At 37.5% G+C, this 19,779-nt stretch overlaps 1 protein-coding gene across 1 annotated transcript; it reads left to right on the top strand.

The window, feature by feature from the left end:
* The first annotated feature begins 1,847 nt into the window (after positions 1-1,847).
* On the top strand, positions 1,848-6,265 carry LOC132599071 (mitogen-activated protein kinase kinase kinase 20-like). The gene has a single exon (XM_060312301.1). The coding sequence runs from the start codon at positions 4,899-4,901 to the stop codon at positions 6,147-6,149; it is 1,251 nt and encodes a 416-aa protein (XP_060168284.1). The 5' UTR covers positions 1,848-4,898; the 3' UTR covers positions 6,150-6,265.
* Positions 6,266-19,779: the final 13,514 nt, after the last annotated feature.

The raw sequence follows: 19,779 nt of genomic DNA, 5'->3' as shown, positions 1-19,779 counted from the left end.
GTTTTTTTTTTTTTTTTTATATATATTGCTTGGTGTTGTTTAGTATGGGGCCCACCCTTTTGAACATTATTAGTTTGCACTAATTTTATGCATAATATATATATATATATATATGTTCAAAACACGATTGATATAACATTGTAATTTGTGCTCCGTGTCTACAACTTTATTATATTAGTGTTTGCTAAGAATACCAAGTCTGAACTTTTTTTTTTTTGACATTGTTTATTTTTTTAATATGGGATTAACTTTTTTAATTTTCTTTATTTATTGCTTGATTTTGTCAATATGGGATACTATGTTCAAAACACGATTAATATAACATTGTAATTTGTGCTCCGTATTTAAAACTTTATTATAGTAGTGTTTGCTACGGATACGCATGGTGTTTAATATGGGGCTCACAATTTTTTTTTATGTTCAAAACACAATTGATATAATATTGTAATTTGTGCTCTGTGTCTAAAACTTTATTTATTAGTGTTTGCTAAGAATACCAAGTCTGAACTTTTTTTTTTTGACATTGTTTATTTTTTTAATATGGGATTAACTTTTTTTTTTTTTTTATTTATTGCTTGATTTTGTCAATATGGGATACTATGTTCAAAACACGATTAATATAACATTGTAGTTTGTGCTCCGTATTTAAAACTTTATTATATTAGTGTTTGTTACGGATACGCATGGTGTTTAATATGGGGCCCACAATTTTTTTTAACATTGTTTATTTTTTTAATACGGGATTCATTTTTTTTTTAATATTGCTTGATTTTGTTAATATGAGGTCCACTTTTTTTTTTTTTCCCATGAGTTTGGATGTGATGGGTTTCACTTTTTATGGGGGGGCCTAAATTTTTTTTTTTTTTTTTATATATATATTTTTTTTGTGGGCTTGTTTAATATTGGGGGGGGGGGGTAATTTTTTTTTTAATTTATAGAGGGGCCCACGACGGACGACGAAGAGTGAGTAAAACTCACTCTTCTAAATAGTACTAGATGGCTTATGCCCGTGCTGCGCACGGGCCCAACACTTCGTATTATAGTGTATCTATGTATATTTAGTCGTGTTTAGATAGTGATAATATATATATATATATATATATATATATATATATATATATATATATATATATATATATATATATATATATATGCTCGAAATACAGTTAATTTAACATTGTAGTTTGTGCTCCGTATCTAAAACTTTATTTTATTCGTGTTTGCTACGAAAATTTATTAATATTTTTTAAAACAGAAGACTTGTTTAAAAGAAAACTATTTTCCTCTGTTTGAGATAAAATAATAGCAATATTTAAGCATCAGTTGATACTTTCAATTTTAATACGATTAATTTAAAAATGTAAAATACTTATTATTTTTTATCAAATTTTGATTTGGATAATTCTAATTCAAATTATTAAATTAATTTTACATGTTTGAAACGAAACAAAGTAGAAATTAACTTTCTATTTAAACGAAGAAATGCTATTTTTTATTTTTTGGTAAATATTCTCGGTTTAAATCATTTTACTTGTCATGTTGTCTTTTGCATGGTTTTTTAAGGAAACGTGAATTAAAATTATAATTTGACTAATTTACCTTATTCATTATTTGATCTCCATTTGATATTAATCTCTTTTCAGATTTATTAGACTAAGGAAAAAAATGAAAAAGTAATTAAATTCTATCTTATTTTAATATATAAGTATTTTAAGTATGTTGCTGTACAATAATTTCATTTGCTCCTACTAATGGGTTGATACGCATGTGGCAATGAGTCCATCATTATTGATTTAATTGTTTGATTTTCTAAGACTTTTTTTTTTAACATTGTTTGTTTTTTTAATATGGGATTCGTTTTTTTTATTAATATTGCTTGATTTTGGATGTGGTGGGTTCCACTTTTTTTTTTTAATACTGGTTGGTATTTAATATGGGGCCCAATTTTTTTTTTAATATTAGTTGTTGTTTAATATATATGGGCCCACAATTTTTTTTGCCTGATTCTGTTAATATGGGGTCCACTTTTTTTTCCCGTGAGTTTGGATGTGGTGGGTTTCACTTTTTTTTTTTTTTTTTAATACTGGTTGGTGTTTAATATGGGCCCATAATTTTTTTTAACATTATTTATTTTTTTAATATGGGATTCACTTTTCTTTTTAATATTGCTTGATTTTGTTAATATGGAGTCCACTTTTTTTCCCGTGAGTTTGGATGTGGTGTGTTCCATTTTTTTTTTAATATTGGTTGGTGTTTAATATAGGGCCCACAATTTTTTTTAAATATTAGTTATTGTTTAATATATATGTGGTCCACAATTATTTTTTATGGGCCTGTTTAATATGGGCCCAAAAGTTTTTTTTAACATTGTTTGTTTTTTTAATATGGGATTAACTTTTTTTTTAATATTGCTTGATTTTGTTAATATGGGGTCCATTTTTTTTAATACTGGTTGGTGTTTAATATGAGACCCATAATTTTTTTTTTAATATTAGTTGTTCTTTAATATATATGGGGCCCACAATTTTTTTTGCCTGATTCTGTTAATATGGGGTCCACTTTTTTTTTCCCGTGAGTTTGGATGTGGTGAGTTCCACTTTTTTTCTTCTCTTTTTTTTTTTAATACTGGTTGGTGTTTAATATGGGCCCCACAATTTTTTTTTTAAACATTGTTTGTTTTTTAAATATGAGATTCACTTTTTTTTTTAATATTGCTTGATTTTGTTAATATGGGTTTCACTTTTTTTTTTTTAATACTGGTTGGTGTTTAATATGGGGCCCATAATTTTTCTTAAAATATTAGTTGTTGTTTAATAATATGGGGTCCACATTTTTTTTTTTTTTACAATTTTATTTTTGGATGTGGTGGGTTTCACTTTTTTTTTTTTTTTTTTTTAATATTGGTTGATGTTTAATATGGGCTCACAATTTTTTTTAACATTGTTTTTTTTTTAATATTGCTTGATTTTGTTAATATGGGGTCCACTTTTTTTTCACGGGATGTGGTGGGTTCCACTTTTTTTTTTTTATAATACTGGTTGATATTTAATATGGGGCCCATAATTTTTTAAAAATATTAGTTGTTGTTTAACTTATATGAGATTCATAATTTTTTTTTTAGGGCCTATTTAATATGGGGCTCAAAAGTTTTTTTTTAATTTTAATGGAGCCATCAACGACGAACAAGGACCCAACTCGTGCTTCTAATAAAGTAGTAATAGATGCCGTGCAATTCTTTCGTAGGTAGTCACATATCCCTCTTCGGACAACTTTGTTGAGTTGCTCTATGAATGTTTTCTGTAAAGAAATTGGTAACAGCCAGCTTTGTCATATGAGATTGTAAATTGTTTGTGGTGTTTTAACTATCTACGTACAAAACAAGGCACAAATTAATACAATTAAAATTCATCCTGAGAGTATTGTATTTAAATCGTGATGATTTGCCTTGCTGTTAGAGAACGAATATAGTAGAAATTTTGAAGCTGTATATTGTAGATGGGTAAGAAAATTCAAAATTGTCTCTTAACACTGGTAGTTTATCAAATATTATATATAAGAACTTTATATTTTTAGACATCAATTTGAAATACGGAATGTTAGTGACGAAATTACTGCTGAGGTGAACACACTGAATATAATGCATGCATCGTCATTAACTTTGTTGCTGTTCTCATTAAAATTAACTGAAGATGAGCTCAGCCAGTGGCGGAATTAGTAATTGCATTAAGGAGAATCGAAATATAAAAAAGTAAAGAGAAGCTAAGATCTACATATACAGTGCAATTTTTCGATGAAAGGGTGTCGATTGACTTCCCTTGGACAAGAATACTTCCGTTATTGGCTTTAGCCCTGAAAGACCAAAAATTCACCTTAAATCTTGATTTATTTATGGAAGAAAATTTAGAATTTGTTACAGATTTCCTTTGTTTTACTTTCCACTCTTCCTTTTCGAAAGGAAAGTAGCGTTACAATTAAATAGTTATTGCGTATAGGGCATTTTTCTTTCTATATTTCTATTCATGTGATGCATATAATTACTTTATACCACTAGTATTTGTGCATATGAAATTTATTTACGCTCGATGTTTAGGCCAAATTGGTGAATACATGATATATTTCTTCTTCAGAAAGGCACTTAACTACAATTAATTAATGTGTATTACCATTTCAATTTTTCTTATAACCATGATAAATTAATATAGTTTCATGTGAATGTTGGTTGTGATGGGGTAAAGTATTTTCATATCTTGACTCTTCCATTCAGTCAAATAAAATGTATTAGATTAATTCAGGAGAAGCTGTTTCTAACATTCCAAGTGTTGTTGAAAAAGTCTCTGATAAATGTCAAATGGATCATTCTATGCGTATTTTACCTAAACAAGGCATTAACAAGTTGAATATGTAAAAGTCGTGCCCAAAATTTGGTAACGTGAGAAGGCAAGTTTTCTAACCAAACTCACAACTTCATTCATCATACGTTAAAAAGTACACATGACAGTTATTCCAGTTATAAATTAGCAACAACTTTTTTTGCAAACTTGCTACTTTCGTCTCTCTCTTCAAAGAAACGCAAGTCTTTCACATATCAAAACTAACCTAAGAAAAAAAAAAAAAAAAACTAAGCCCTAAATTTGCTCATTTTGTTTTGTGATACGCACAGCTTGCTTGCAAATTTTTGTTGCTTCCACATTATACTAAGGAAGCCCTAATCTAATCTGTCCTGAGGTATTTTCAATAGCTTTGTTTTGTTTCCTTCATATTTTCTTATTTGTTTTGTGTTCAAGCAAAAACAAAGCCAAGATTTTTTGCCAATTCAAGTTTTACTATATGGTGGAAGAAGGTAATTTGGTGCAACAAGAGATGGAAAGTTAAAAAAAAAAATTGAAGTTAAGGGAAAGATGGAGCTAAAGAGTACTGTAAATGAATTTGGAGATGGGGTTTCATGGTATAGAGGAGCAATGCTAGGGAAAGGAAGTTTTGGGTATGTTTATTTGACAAATTTGAAGAACCCCAAGTCGAAAAATCGATACTTGCCATCAGTTATGGCTGTGAAATCTGCTGAAGTTTCAGTTTCAGGTTCAATTCAGAAGGAAAGGGAAGTTCTCAACAACATCAAGGGTTGTCCTTACATAATTCGCTGTTTTGGTGATGAAACTACAACTGGTAAGAATGGTATGATGACTTATAACTTATTGCTCGAGTATGGTTCTGGTGGAAACCTAGCTGATAGGATCAAGAATTTAGGGAACAAAGGGTTGCCTGAATTTGAGGTAAGGTCTTATACTAGGTCTATGCTTAGAGGGTTGAATCGTATTCGCGCGATTGGTTATGTTCATTGTGATATGAAACCTGAAAATATCCTGCTTGTGTCGAATTCTAGCAAGGGAAGTAGTACTGAATTTAGGGCGAAAATTGGTGATTTGGGATTGGCTAAGAGAGAAAATCAGAGTAAAAAGAGGAGATTGGAGCCTTATTGGAGAGGTACTCCAATGTACTTGTCACCCGAAGCTATAACTGATAATGTACAAGAGTCTCCTGCTGATATATGGGCTTTAGGGTGTATTGTGCTTGAGATGTTAACTGGAAAACCTCCGTGGGATCGGAAGGAAGATATGGTTGCCGAGGATGTACTAAGAAAGATTGGGGAAGGGCATGAATTGCCTGAAATTCCAGGGGATTTTTCTACGGAAGCAAAAAAATTCCTGAAGGGTTGTTTCGTGAGGAACTCGAGGTATAGATTGACAGCTGAAATGCTGTTAATACATCCATTTGTTGAGGGTTTAAATGATGATGATGGAGTTGAAGAACTAGAGGAGGTTGAAGATATAAATGAAGTTGATTCTATGCAATTGGTTACTGACACTGACGATGAATTTTGCTATTCTCAAGAAGATTGGAGTTGCATATCTGAAGAGGACGACTGCCTCGGTTACTGGTCGGAAGATGACACGATTACGGAGGATGAAATGACCTCTTATATTTCTGAAGAAGAGATATTAAAAGTAGAAGAAAGGATGAGCATTAGAAGCTCTAGCATTGATAGTGGTTTTAGTAGTATGATTGATACATCAATGTGGGTATCTTCACGGAATCCATCAACAAATTCGTCAAAATGTCCATTAAAATTTACAATTCCTGCAGGTGTCTAGCATTAGGTGGTAGGGTGGAAATATGATTCATTTATTCCTTATTTGTCTACACTCTCTGTAGATCCTATGCAACTCAAATTGACTGAAGTTTAATAATATGTTATTATTCTTATACTTATGGCTTCCAGCTCTACCTTTTAATCTTTCTATTTCCACCTCCTAAAATTTTTTGTTTGTTCCTCCATGTTTCTTTCAAGACTTACTGCTCTTTCATTTCTATATTTCATATGTATAAAGCATAAGTATATATTAAAATAAGCTCTTTGTGTTGTCTGGAAATCTAAACATGGATTACTTTCTGGAATTAGTTATTTCTCTTTGTTATTGGAACTTTTATATTAACCACTTAATTCTCATGGTTATTGTAGGAAGCTGACCAGATCATCAGAATTTTTTCTCCATTGTCTCAAGGCACTGTGTTTCTAGTAGCAAATCTTGATAAATCTCATGTTTTCATCATTGTCTGCTTATCTTAAAATTTATGATAGTGATTTTAATAGTATGATTGATCTATCAATGCAAGTGCTTTCACGGAGTCCATCATTTAAATCGCCTAAAAGTCCATTAAAATTTACATCCTGAGTGTCTAGCATTAGGTGGTAGGATGGAGATAGGATTCATTTATTCCTTTATTCTCTACAATCTCTGCAGATCTTATGCATCTCAAATTGACTGAAATTTAATGATAAGTTTTTAATTCTTTTATACTTATGGCTGCCATTTTCTCAACCTTTTAATTATTCTATTTCCAAGTCCTAAACACACTGATTTCATGTTTGTTCCTCCATGTTTCTTTCTAGACTTATTACCCTTTCATTTCTGGAATTCATATACATAAAGAATATGTGTAAGTTAGCTCAGATTCATTCTATCAGCCAATTGTTGTTCGGCAAACTAAGCTATTTTTACATTGTCTGTACTATGCACTTGGATCTAAACATGGATTACTAGGTGGAAGCAGTTGTTTTTCTTTGTTATTGGAACTGTTATATTAACCATTTAATTCTCATGGTTATTTATGGAAGCTGGCAAGATAATCAGGATATTTTATCACCATTTTCTCAATGCACTGTCTTTCTAGTATCAAATCTTGATAAATCTAGTGTTTTCCTCAGTGTCTGCTTATACTAAAATTTTTGAACCACCTAGCAAATTGATGAAGATTTCTGTAACCAGCTTTTGCTCAACAATTTTCTGACTGGAAGCCAACGGTTAGTTTTCCTAATGCTCACTGCAGTGTGCTTATCCGAAATTTCATGAATACGATCCCGATTGTATATGTCCACCATGAAGGTTCTTTTACTAGCCATTTTTTCCAGGGACTGAGGACACTTATCCCTTCACTCTATTATCACCGCTTTCTGCATTTCCTATCTATTGAGGTCAGTAATAAAATTCTGTTTGATGCTTAGATTCACTATTAGGGAAGGAAGAAACAATAGGTACAATAAAGTAGTCAATCTTCAGTAGTCATCTGTGAGCTATGATTAAGCAACCTATACAGTGAGGGAGAAGAAGTTATTTTAGATTAAGTTTAGTTACTATAGATTAACCTATAGTATCATAATTTTTCAAGTTTTCTTCATTTGCATCACGTCAGCTTTGAACATGTCGCAATAACAGTGTATTTTGTCATCATTGCTATTGATAATGTTCTGTATAGCATAAGTATACTGTTCTCTAGATAACATTCACATGTCATGCTCATGATCTATCATATTAGTTTTATCTGTTCAAAGTGCAGAAGAAATTCTGGAAGTTAACCGTGAAAAAGTCTGTTAGAATCAGAGAAAATCAAATGAAGTGAGTGTGAGCAGGAAAACTATTTAAACATTGTGCTCCTTTCGGTTGTGTAGAACTAAAAGATCTTCCTGTGACCCCTGATATCTTCTGGTGAACTCACTTATCCTCATTTCAAGCCTCTATATTTGCATTTCAGTTAGTTTTCTGTCTTCGTAAGACTGTTACTTGTGCAACCCCTAATGAAGTAGTTCTCTTTAAATTGCAATTCTAATTTTCTTACTTAGATAATGCTCATCTGAAAGTTGAAAAACAAGAGGAATCGTCCGTCCTGTTCTTCTTTAGGAAGGGGCGATAGTCTCCATATTGTTGGTACTAGAATTCGACTAATGTTTGATCCAAATTCTTTATAACCCATTTTGCAGAAACTTAAATGATAAAAAGATGAGGGATAATTGAGAAAAAAAAAACAGCTGAATCAAAATTGCTGCTGAGACAGAAGTGAATTGCTAGCCTGATGAATGGCTTCTGAATCCAATGCCGATGGTACTGATGATGATGAGGCATGTAACTTGAAAGTATTATCTTTTCCGAAAAAGGGCCAAATATACCCCTGTACTATCAGAAAAGGGTTAAATATACCCCTCGTTATACTTTAGGTTCAAATATCCCCCTGCCGTTATGCTTTGTGCAAAATATACCCTTTCTCCGTTAACTTTGCCCAAGTTGGACATCCAATTCTACTTGACAATGACATTTGATGAGGTAGATGTCACGTGGCATGCCATCTCAGTGCCCCTCCCCTCTATTTGTTCTTCCATCACTAATATTTCTTTCCCCAACACCACTATTATGGCCATATAATTAGAGCTCTGGAAAAATGTTCTTCCGGTGGACTGTAGCAGGGCATTTTAGTTAAGGAAAAAGGGTCAAATATACTCCTCTGCTTTAGTTTATTAGTCAACTTTGCCCTCCGTTAGCGAAAGTAGTCAAATATACCCCTCCATTAGCCAAAGTGTACATGTGTACACTTAAGTGGATGAAAATCCCCAATTCAACCAAAATTAAACATTTAATTAAAAATACCCATGCCCCAGCGGTTGACCCGCCCTGACCCATCACCAAATAAATTCACCCCACCCTAATATACTCCTCTACGCGTAGACTTGGGGACTTATAATTTTGGATTGGGAGAGCACAGAGAAATACAAACATCAAGGGTAACATCGTACTTGTCCACAAACTAACTGGTTTCTCTACTAACTAGGCTCATAACTCTGGAACAAATTGGCAATACAGAGTCCCTGTAGTACTCGCTAACATATCAGGAATAATTACAGCCAGAACTAAACATTATGTATGTAGGATCTGATATTAGACCATGAGACCAGAAGTATTCTGCCCTCGAATTAAAGTCAGTAGAGAATTCGAGAACTGGATTTCCTAGCTACAACAAAACGGAAAAAGAAAACAACAAATGGGATTAAACAATATTTTTATTTTTAAATTCCTTGATGACATGTAATTTCAAACACAATGCATATAAGCAATAAAGAAATACTTATGATCTGCAGCTTATTTTTTAAACTATAGAACGCCTAGAGGGGTATATTAGGGTGGGGTGAATTTATTTGATGATGGGTCTGGGCGGGTCAACCGTTGGGGCATGGGTATTTTTAGTTAAATGGTTAATTTTCGTTGAATTGGGGATTTTCATCCACTTAAGGGTACATGTGTATACTTTGTCTAATGGAGGGGTATATTTGACTACTTTCGCTAACAGAGGGCAAAGTTGACTAATAAGCTAAAGTAGAGGGGTATATTTGACCCTTTTCCCTTTAACTAATCATCTTCAAATACAACTACAACAGTTACATTCGCTGTCACATTCTAGTTCAATTCATCACATTTATTACATCTTCTCTTCCACTGGGACATTAAGCAAAACGAACGAGAAGTTGAGAGAAATATAGAGAGAGATTTTTTAAACAAAATACAGGTCAGTTCTCCATTTTCATGGCGGGATTTTGATTTTTTTTTCTCACAGTACGAGTAAGAACAATCCACTAGAAGAGTATTTTTCCAGAGCTCTAATTATATGGCCGTAATGGTGGCAATGGTGGTGGAGGGGAAGAAAATTTTAGTAGTGGAAGAACAAATAGAGGGGAGGGGTAAAATGGGTTAGGGGCACTGAGGTGGCATGCCACGTGGCATCTACCTCATAAAATGTCATTGCCACATAGGATTGAATGTCCAACTTGGACAAAGTTAACGGAGGAAGGGTATATTTGTGCCCAAGGTATAACGGCAGAGGTATATTTGGATCTAAAGTATAACGAGGGGTATATTTAACTTTTTCTGATAGTACAGGGGTATATTTGGCTCTTTTCCGTATCTGTTCACAGTGAGAAGAAACTGCAGGTATTGCATCGATCTACTTACTATTTCGAAGTGTAGCTACTCCTCTATTTTCCTTTCCTTTTATGCTTCTTAGACAAGACTTTCCAAGTCTCACAAAGTACTTACCATCTATTTTTTCTGCTCTTTAATACTTCATGCCAGCTTGTATCTTGTTACTTTATGTACTTGGCCTCAACTCTCAAGTATATTAATCACGTGGAAGTTTTACCCTCATAATGCACTAACATGATTGGATGTTTTGGTTTTTCAGGTTAAACAGAGTTGGCATGATCGGTCAGCATTCGTTGATAATATTGAATCGATCAGTCAATGGATATGAGTGTATACGGTAAAAATCGGATATATGCTAGACCGTTGAGACCGGAGACCGAGGGAAGAAAGAAACATGCACGAGCATGGAGACTTTCTTTTGGGATCGGAGGAGTGCTTGATCCGAAGAAAGCGAAGGACATCGTTTGGTCTGGTTACTCTATAGCCGAGCTGATCGTTGCCGTTGGCCAGGTTGATCGTGGCTGTTGGTCCGGTTGATCGTGGCCGTTGGTCCGGTTGATTCGTTACACAATTGCCCCGCGTCAATACTGTTCTGCCACATTGTACTACCAATCGTACGGGTGTCAGACCGTACGACCCAACCTTATCCTTTTTAGGGTTTTTCTTTATTCAAAAGGGCTTATGTTGTAGGAGGCCCACAAGGAAAAGCTATAAATAGGAGACATTATTTTACTTTCAAGGGTTGGTTTCTTGAGTTCTAGAACATTGAAATAGCAAAATATATAAAATCTGTCTCTCATTCTCTGACTTTGGTCCGGATTTAGTTGTTATTCTTTAGCTTTGTTCAATTAAACAATACACATATATTATTAGATACATATATTTAGAATAAATCACCAATTATTATTCGCTCCTTCATAGCATATCCTTATATATCTTTTTTCAACCAAATAGATCAAAGTTCAACCACATATCCTATACCTCATTCATAAATTTAATTGATTACCTAAATTCGGGGTAAACAGTTTGGTGCCCACCGTGGGGCTAGGATAATAGTGGTCTTTGATCTTGATCTCTATCTTACCCGTCAGAATTAAAAATATCTTTTGTTCGTCTCTGTAAAAACAGACCAAATGGTTAACAGTGGACAATCTGGTCACGTCAACAACAACGAGATTGTGACCGAAAATGAAGACAGCGGGCCCCGAGGATTACCAGCAAACCCCGCTGACCCAAACCCCGTTAATTCGAGAGAGGGCCTCAACCGGCAAAACACCGTGAATCAGGAGAATGCCGCCCAGCCGGCCATCGATCCTTTAAATACTCACAATTCAATTACTTTGTCCCGGACACAGGGCCGGAAAGAACCGGATACCCCGAATGATAATATTGACTTACGTTTAATTTTTGAAATGTTGCAGGAATAGAGAGCAGCGATTGTCGAACAAGGAATCGCAATAGCCCAGTTGCAAAACAGAAGAGATAAAACGACCCCGGAGAAGGCGAAGGGTGTTGCTGAACCCAGAAGGGATGAGGCACAGATGGTTGAGAGCAATGGGTCCAGAGCTGGTTCATCCACCGAGGTTCTGAGAATGCTCGAAACATTGGCGAAGCGGGTAGACTCGACCGAAAAGAGGGTGGAAACATATAACTCTCGGGTGGATCAAATACCGGGGGCTCCGCCCATTCTGAAAGGACCGGATAGGCCTTTTGCTCCGAGTGCGGCTCCGAAATTGATCCCAAAGAGGTTCACGATGCCGGATATCCAGAAATATGACGGTACAACGGAACCTCAGAAACACGTGACTTCATACACTTGCGCTATAAAAGGCAATGATGTGGAAGATGATGAAATTGAGTCCGTGTTGCTAAAAAAGTTCGGGGAAACTCTGTCAAAGGGAGCATTGACTTGGTACGACCATCTGCCTGAGCATTCGATCACTTCTTTCGAAATGCTCGCCGATGCTTTCATAAAAGCTCACGCCGGTGCCAAAAAGGTGCAGGCCCGTAAGACAGATATTTTCCGTATAGCCCAAAGAGACGATGAGTTATTGCGTGAATTTGTCAACCGATTCCAAAGGGAACGAATGGAGCTCCCTCCGGTTCCGGAGGAATGGGCTGCACAAGCTTTCACAAAGGGGCTCAATCCTCGGAGCTCGACGGCTTCGTTTAAATTAAAGGAAAATTTGCTGGAATACGAGGCTGTGACCTGGGCGGATGTCTATAACCGATACGAGTCAAAGATTCGAGTGGAGGATGACCAACTCGAGCTTCCCTCGGGGCCCGTAAATATGAACAAAAGTTTGGAAAGACCAAAGAAGAACTATGAACCGGAGGCCAGATCATCGAGGGAAAGGTATCGGCCATATTCTCATTCGGAAAAACCAAGCTTCAGGTCGGAAAAATCAAGGTTTGGCCCGAGTCATTTCTCCGGTCGGGGTGATAAACGGGCCGAGCGCCCGTCGAACAGTCGAGGTCTCTCATTCAGGAGCGATGCCGGAAGCTCGGCCAGCAACAAAGACTTGCCGAGGATATCGGAGTACAACTTCAATGTCAACACTTCAGACCTCGTCTCTGCTATTGGCCGTATAGCAGATGTAAGATGGCCGAGACCACTAAGGTCGGACCCGGGCCAACGAGACCCGAGCGTAATGTGTGAATATCATGGAACTCATGGACACACAACTGAAGATTGTCGCCAGCTAAGAGAGGAGGTGGCTCGGTTACTAAAGAACGGCCATCTCCGAGAATTGCTGAGTGAACGAGCCAAAAGTCACTACAAGGAAAGAGAGACTCATAAATGGGCATAACCAGTGAAACCTCAGCTTATAATCAATATGATAATCGGGAGTACCGATACCCCATGAGGGCCGGTGATGAAACGGACCAAGGTTTCTATTGTGCGTGAGAAGCGCAACCGGGATTATTTACCCGAGGGTTCCATCTCTTTCAGCAACGAGGATGCAGAAGGCATCATCCAACCACACAATGATGCATTGGTAATATCTATACTTATTTTTAAAACTCAAATTAAACGTATTTTGATTGACCTAGGTAGCTCGGCCAACATCATCCGGCGGAGAGTGGTCGAACAGCTAAGGATACTCGATCAGTCGTACCGGTAGCCCGGGTACTCAGAGGGTTCAACATGGCGAGCGAAACCACAAAGGGGGAGATCTCATTGCCGGTAAACATTGATGGCACTATCCAGCAAACGGTGTTCTATGTAATCGAAGGAGATATGAAGTATAATACATTGCTGGGTAGACCTTGGATACATAGCATGAGGGCCGTGTCGTCGACATTGCATCAGCTGCTGAAATTCCTGACCCCGGAGGGGATAAAAACCATCCGAGGTGAACAACCCGCTGCAAAGGAGATGTTCGCGGTCGAGGAAGCGACACCTCAGCCCAAAAAATTGGATCAAAAGGAAAAAGATTCAACCGGGGGAAAGGACACCAAATAGCAATCAAAGCACACGGGGTTGGATCCGGGGTATGAAGAGGATGATTTCGGTGTACCCAGATCGTTCGTCATGCCGGATGACTCGGATGCAACCAAGTCAACAGTAGAGGAGCCGGAGCAGATCATCTTGTTCGAATATCAACCGGACAGAAAGGTATACCTGGGCACGAGGTTAACCTCGGAGCTCAGGAACAAGTTAATTGAATTTCTTCGAGCTAATGCCGATTGCTTCGCGTGGTCCCATATAGATATGACAGGCGTGCCACCGGGAGTAACAACTCACAGGCTCAGCTTAGACGGGAGGTTTCCCCTGGTGAAGCAGAAAAGAAGGCCCATGGCAGAGGCAAAATACGCCTTCGTGAAGGATGAGGTAACGAAGCTTTTAAAAATAGGCTCTATCCGGGAGGTAAAATACCTGGACTGGCTAGCTAACGTAGTAGTGGTGCCGAAAAAAGGTAATAAGTTTCGAATGTGTGTTGATTATAAGGATCTAAACAAAGCATGCCCGAAGGATTCATTTCTGTTGCCTCACATCGATAGAATGATCGATACGACGGCCGGGCATGAGATGTTAAGTTTTCTCGATGCTTACTCCGGGTATAACCAAATCCGGATGCATCCGGAGGATCAAGAGAAAACATCATTTATTACCCGATATGGGACTTACTGTTACAATGTCATGCCTTTTGGATTAAAAAATGCCGGTGCAACTTACCAACGCCTAGTTAATGGGGGTGTTCGAAGAATAAATAGGGAAAACAATAGAAGTTTATATTGACGACATGGTGGTCAAGTCCCTGGAAACAGAGGACCATTTAAAGCATTTGCAGGAAACCTTCGATGTACTCCGCAAGTATAACATGAAGCTCAACCTGGAAAAATGTGCCTTCGGTGTCCGGTCTGGTAAATTTTTGGGTTTCATGGTGTCAAACTGGGGGATTGAAATCAACCCGGACAAGATCAAAGCCATCGAGGATATTGAGGTGGTGAATAACGTCAAAGGAGTGCAGAGGCTCACCGGAAGGATAGCGGCACTGGGTCGTTTCATATCGAGGTCCTCGGACAAGAGTCACCGCTTCTTTTCCTTACTGAGGAAGAAGAACGACTTCGTTTGGACACCGGAGTGTCAAAGAGCTTTATAAGAATTAAAAAGGTACTTGTCTAGCCCACCGCTATTGCAAACACCAAAAGCGGACGAGCAGCTTTTTCTCTACCTTTCTGTCTCCGAGGTGGCGGTAAGTGGCGTTTTGGTCCGAGAAGAATCAGGTACGCAATTCCCTATATATTATGTAAGTAGAACTTTGGGGGATACGGAGACCCGTTATCCCCACTTGGAAAAATTGGCATTTGCATTGGTAAGTGCTTCTAGAAAGCTCAAGCCCTACTTTCAATGTCATCTGATATGTGTAGTGACTACTTACCCACTAAAAAACATCATGCACAAATCGGAATTATCAGGTAGACTAACTAAATGAGCCGTAGAAATTAGCGGATATGATATCGAATACAAGCCTCGGACGACCATCAAGTCCCAGATCTTGGCCGAATTTGTGGCGGACTTCACCCCGGCTATGGTCCCCGAGGTTGAGAAAGAACTTCTGCTAACCTCGAGGAAAGCTTCGGGTATTTGGTCGCTACACACGGACGGAGCCTCGAACCTCAAAGGTTCCGGGCTAGGAATCGTCCTTAGAACCTCTGCCGGGGATGCCGTTTGACAATCCATTAGAACTATTAAATTGACTAACAATGAAGCCTAGTATGAGGCTATGATTGCAGGTTTGGAATTAGCTCGGAGTATGGGGGATGAAATAATTTAGGCAAAGTGTGATTCTCTTTTGGTTGTTAACCAGGTGAATGGCGTCTTCGAGGTCAAGGACGAACGGATGCAAAGGGATCTGGAAAAAATCTAAGTGATACTACACCGGTTTAAAGAATGGACCATGCAGCACGTACCGAGGGAGCAGAACAGCGAAGCCGATGCATTGGCCAATTTGGGATCTTCGGTTGAAGGGGAAGAAATCAACCCCGGGACTACGGTGCACTTGATGAATTCAACAATAGAAAACGGGCATGCCGAAATAAACTCAACGGGTTTAAGTTGGGATTGGCGCAACAAATACGTCAACTACTTGAGAGACAGAAAGCTCCCGAGTGACCCAAAAGAATCACGGTCACTAAGGACAAAAGCTGCGCGTTTCTGCTTGGTAGACGACCAACTGTATCGACGGTCTTTCTTTGGACCCCTGGCTAAGTGTTTGGGTCCTGGAGAAAAACGGAGTATGTGATGAGAGAGGTGCACGAGGGGACCTGTGGAAACCACTCCGGTGCTGAAGCCCTGGTCCGAAAGATTATCAAAGTCGGTTATTACTGGAACCGGATGGAGGAAGATTCGAAGAATTTTGTCCGGAAACGCGACGGGAGTCAAAGACATGCCCCGATGATTCATCAACCCGGGGAGTTGCTGCATTTGGTGGTGTCACCTTGGCCTTTCATGAAGTGGGGAATGGACATTGTCGGTCCACTGCCATGAGCACCAGGTAAAGCCCGTTTTATTCTATTTATGATTGACTATTTCTCCAAATGGGTTGAAGCGCAGACTTTCAAAAAAATTAGAGAGAAGGAGGTCATTGACTTCATATGGGATCACATCATTTGTCGTTTCGGCATCCCGACTGAGATAACTTGTGATAATGGCCCTCAGTTCGTGGGCGGCAAAGTCAATGATTTTCTCGAAGGGTTAAAGATCAAGAAAATCGTATCAACTCCATACCACCCGTGTGCAAACGGACAGGCGAAATCCACGAATAAAACAATAATTCAAAATCTGAGGAAAAGACTTGAAGCGTCGAAGCATCACTAGAGGGAAATACTACCGGAGGTATTGTGGGCTTACAGAACCACATCGAAATCTAGCACGGGGGAAACACCTTTCTCGTTGGTCTACGGGGCCGAAGCCCTCATTCCCGTAGAAGTTGGTGTACCGAGTCTCCGGTTCAGGTATACCATCGAGGAGTCAAACGAGGAGGCCATGGCCGTAAAACTCGATCTCACGAATGAACTTTGCGAAAACGCGTTGGTCCGTATTGTAACCCAAAAGCAGAGAGTGGAAAGGTACTATAATCGGAGAGCCAATTTTTTGACATTTCCAAGTTAGGGACTTGGTGCTTCGGAAAGTTACCTTGAACACCAAGAATCCCAACGAAGGAAAACTGGGTCCGAACTGGGAAGGACCGTACAAGATAACTGAGGTAACGGGCAAAGGATCGTATCAGCTAGAATCCATAGACGGAAAACGGTTGCGCAATAACTGAAATGTGGCTCATTTGAAGAGATACTACTGCTAAGGTATGGACACCTCGTGTTTTAGTATTAACCCTTTTTCTTTTTTGCAGGAAGTACCGGATAAAGCTAGAATCTAGGTCTGAAAACACGTGTGACACTCTTTTCCTTAGTACGGTTTTGTCCCAAAATGGGTTTTCCGACAAGGTTTTTAATGAGGCAACAAGTACAACGTGTTACTTGACAAAGACAAGGACAAACGCCCGGAAACTCGGGGTCACGACCTACGAGTGGGGGCTTAAGAGCGCTTACCCGATCTTGCAGCTCGGATAAGTGCTAGGGGACTATTATACCCCGGTTAGTTGAAAATGGAGGAGCTTCACAAATCAAAACCGGACCTTCTATATTAGGTTTCGATGTAAGGACCAAACGATCAGAATGAATCGTGTCCACACAATATTTGCTACGGCAAAACCAAGACCGGACCTTCTGCATTAGGTTTCGATGTAAGGACCAAACGATCAGAATGAATCGTGTCCATTTAGTATTTGCTACGGCAAAAGCGGAAGGAAACAAATTCTCATATCATGTATGTACAAAATACTTGCAATACAAAAATTATCGAAAATTCGGATTACGATATTTCATATGTCTTTTTGTTAAAATACCCTACCCCGGTGATTATCGCCGTATTTTGACATCGCTTCATTCATATACCCTATTCCAGACACTACGGTCGAAATTCGACAAAGGCAACAAGGTCACAATGAACCGAGCCAAAATCTTTAAACTCCCTCGAATGGGGACTGCTACATCAAATTTTGCTAAGGCTATAAAAAATACTGTCCCTAAAAAATAGACTAAAAATACCGGCCTTAGAAAATTCCTATCGTGATTCGGAGTCGTCTGAATTCAATAAGCATTAGATAAGTCGCACGGGCAAAAAACTTCATCAAATTCCCGGACAAAACGTACCAGACGAAGAGAAAAGCTGATATTTAGGCGCAGTCCGAAATAAGGACTAAGAGTCTGCATGTCCTTAAAACGGACCGACAATTCGGGCAAAAGTCATAACAAATATTCAAACAAAAGAATAAAGAAAACAAAAATGCATGTTCCATGTTGCACCCCATTTTAACCGAGGCTAAACAAAGCACAACTTATGGAGCTCTGAAATAGTTAATTATGTACAGAGTCACCACCTAGCATTTAAGGTATACTAGGGTACCTATAAATTATTAATAGATGCAGCTTAACATGGTCTACGAAAATAAGTGAGATTCTAGGTAAGGGTTCAAATTATTCCGAAGGGAAGGTGTTAGGCAGCCTTCAGAATCCACAAATGTGGTTCCCGGCTGGACCAATTTAACTATACGAGGGATGTGTAAAAAAACTTGATTATTATTTACAAAAAATTAATAGAATTTAGACTAAAGAATAACCAATATGACTATTCACATAAATAATCATGCAATACGTATTTTATACATATGTGATATAATAATTATTTAAAAAAAAAGTTATGTGCAACTTAGAAGCTTGGGTATGTGAAAAGGGTATAAAGAATGGACATGAAATTACTCAAGGTGAGTTAACTAATTTAACTAGCTAAGTATGTACGCCTAATCAATTAATTATGAGAGTACATTCCAAAGCCTAAATATTGAGGCAAATCACCCTATTTATTTACTTAAGTGTGCTAAGCTATTGAATTAAAACTCTAGCGAAACATGATAACTATAAGAATATTAGCTACGAAAATAATAACTGCCTAATATTGATTTGTCTAAAACACATAAAATTTAAATCACCTAAGCAGATCATAAATAAATACCACCAACCTGCACCCTAAAAAGTAAAGTTTCACTATATTTCATGCTTGTATAATTTAAGAATGTAAAAAAAAAATATAAACAGAGAATTTAAGAAGCTATTTGAACTTCTTTTGAGTGTCATCTTCAAAAAGTAACTCCGGATACCTGCATGAGACTTAATAAAAATGTTAGTAAGAAAATAAATAACCATCGGATGAATTAAAGAAATAATGAATAAACTTAAAATAAAATCCGTCTTTGTACATGGAAGACCTTGGAAATCGACGAAAATTTCTTCATCGGCCATTTGTGGGTTTAGTATTCGCCCAAATTAGTTAAAAAAAAAGGTGTAAAAATGTCAACAACAATCCTGGGCAACGAGAATGTTTAACACATGCATATTCACTATTATTAACATTAAGGAGCACTTCCCAGTTTATTAGCAATCAAATTTAACAAGCGAATTAACCAAATGGCCGCAAAACATACATGTTATTTATAAAACAGAGAGAGCAAAATGCTACTACAACATTTAATAAGAAACTAAACATAATCATCAACCTAAGAATAAAATGCTCAAACTAACAAGCAAACAAGCAAAGAAATAAACAGATAACAATATAAGAATAAAACATGAGTAATAAAGAATGGACGTTTTTGTGCCAAATCTCCTTTATAAATTCGAGTAGCAAAAGCAGTTTACGAGCAAAAGTGTACAACAAAAGTTGTTCGGAATCAACGAACCACGACTAGAGCTTTACAAGCGACCTCGACCGGACATGAACTTGGACCAGAGCTCAGTTTTATACTACTCGACGACATCCTCGAATGGTATTTCGACGCTGCTGTTATTGGTCGTTTTGTGGTGTTTATGATCTGGATTTGTATAGGTGTTGACGGGGTGAACCGATGGTTGTTTT

This window comes from Lycium barbarum, chromosome 1 (genome assembly GCF_019175385.1).
Source record: "Lycium barbarum isolate Lr01 chromosome 1, ASM1917538v2, whole genome shotgun sequence".
NCBI classification, from domain to species: Eukaryota; Viridiplantae; Streptophyta; class Magnoliopsida; order Solanales; family Solanaceae; genus Lycium; species Lycium barbarum.
The sequence above is the reverse complement of the archived record's forward strand: the minus strand, read 5'-3'. Positions and strand labels throughout refer to the sequence as shown.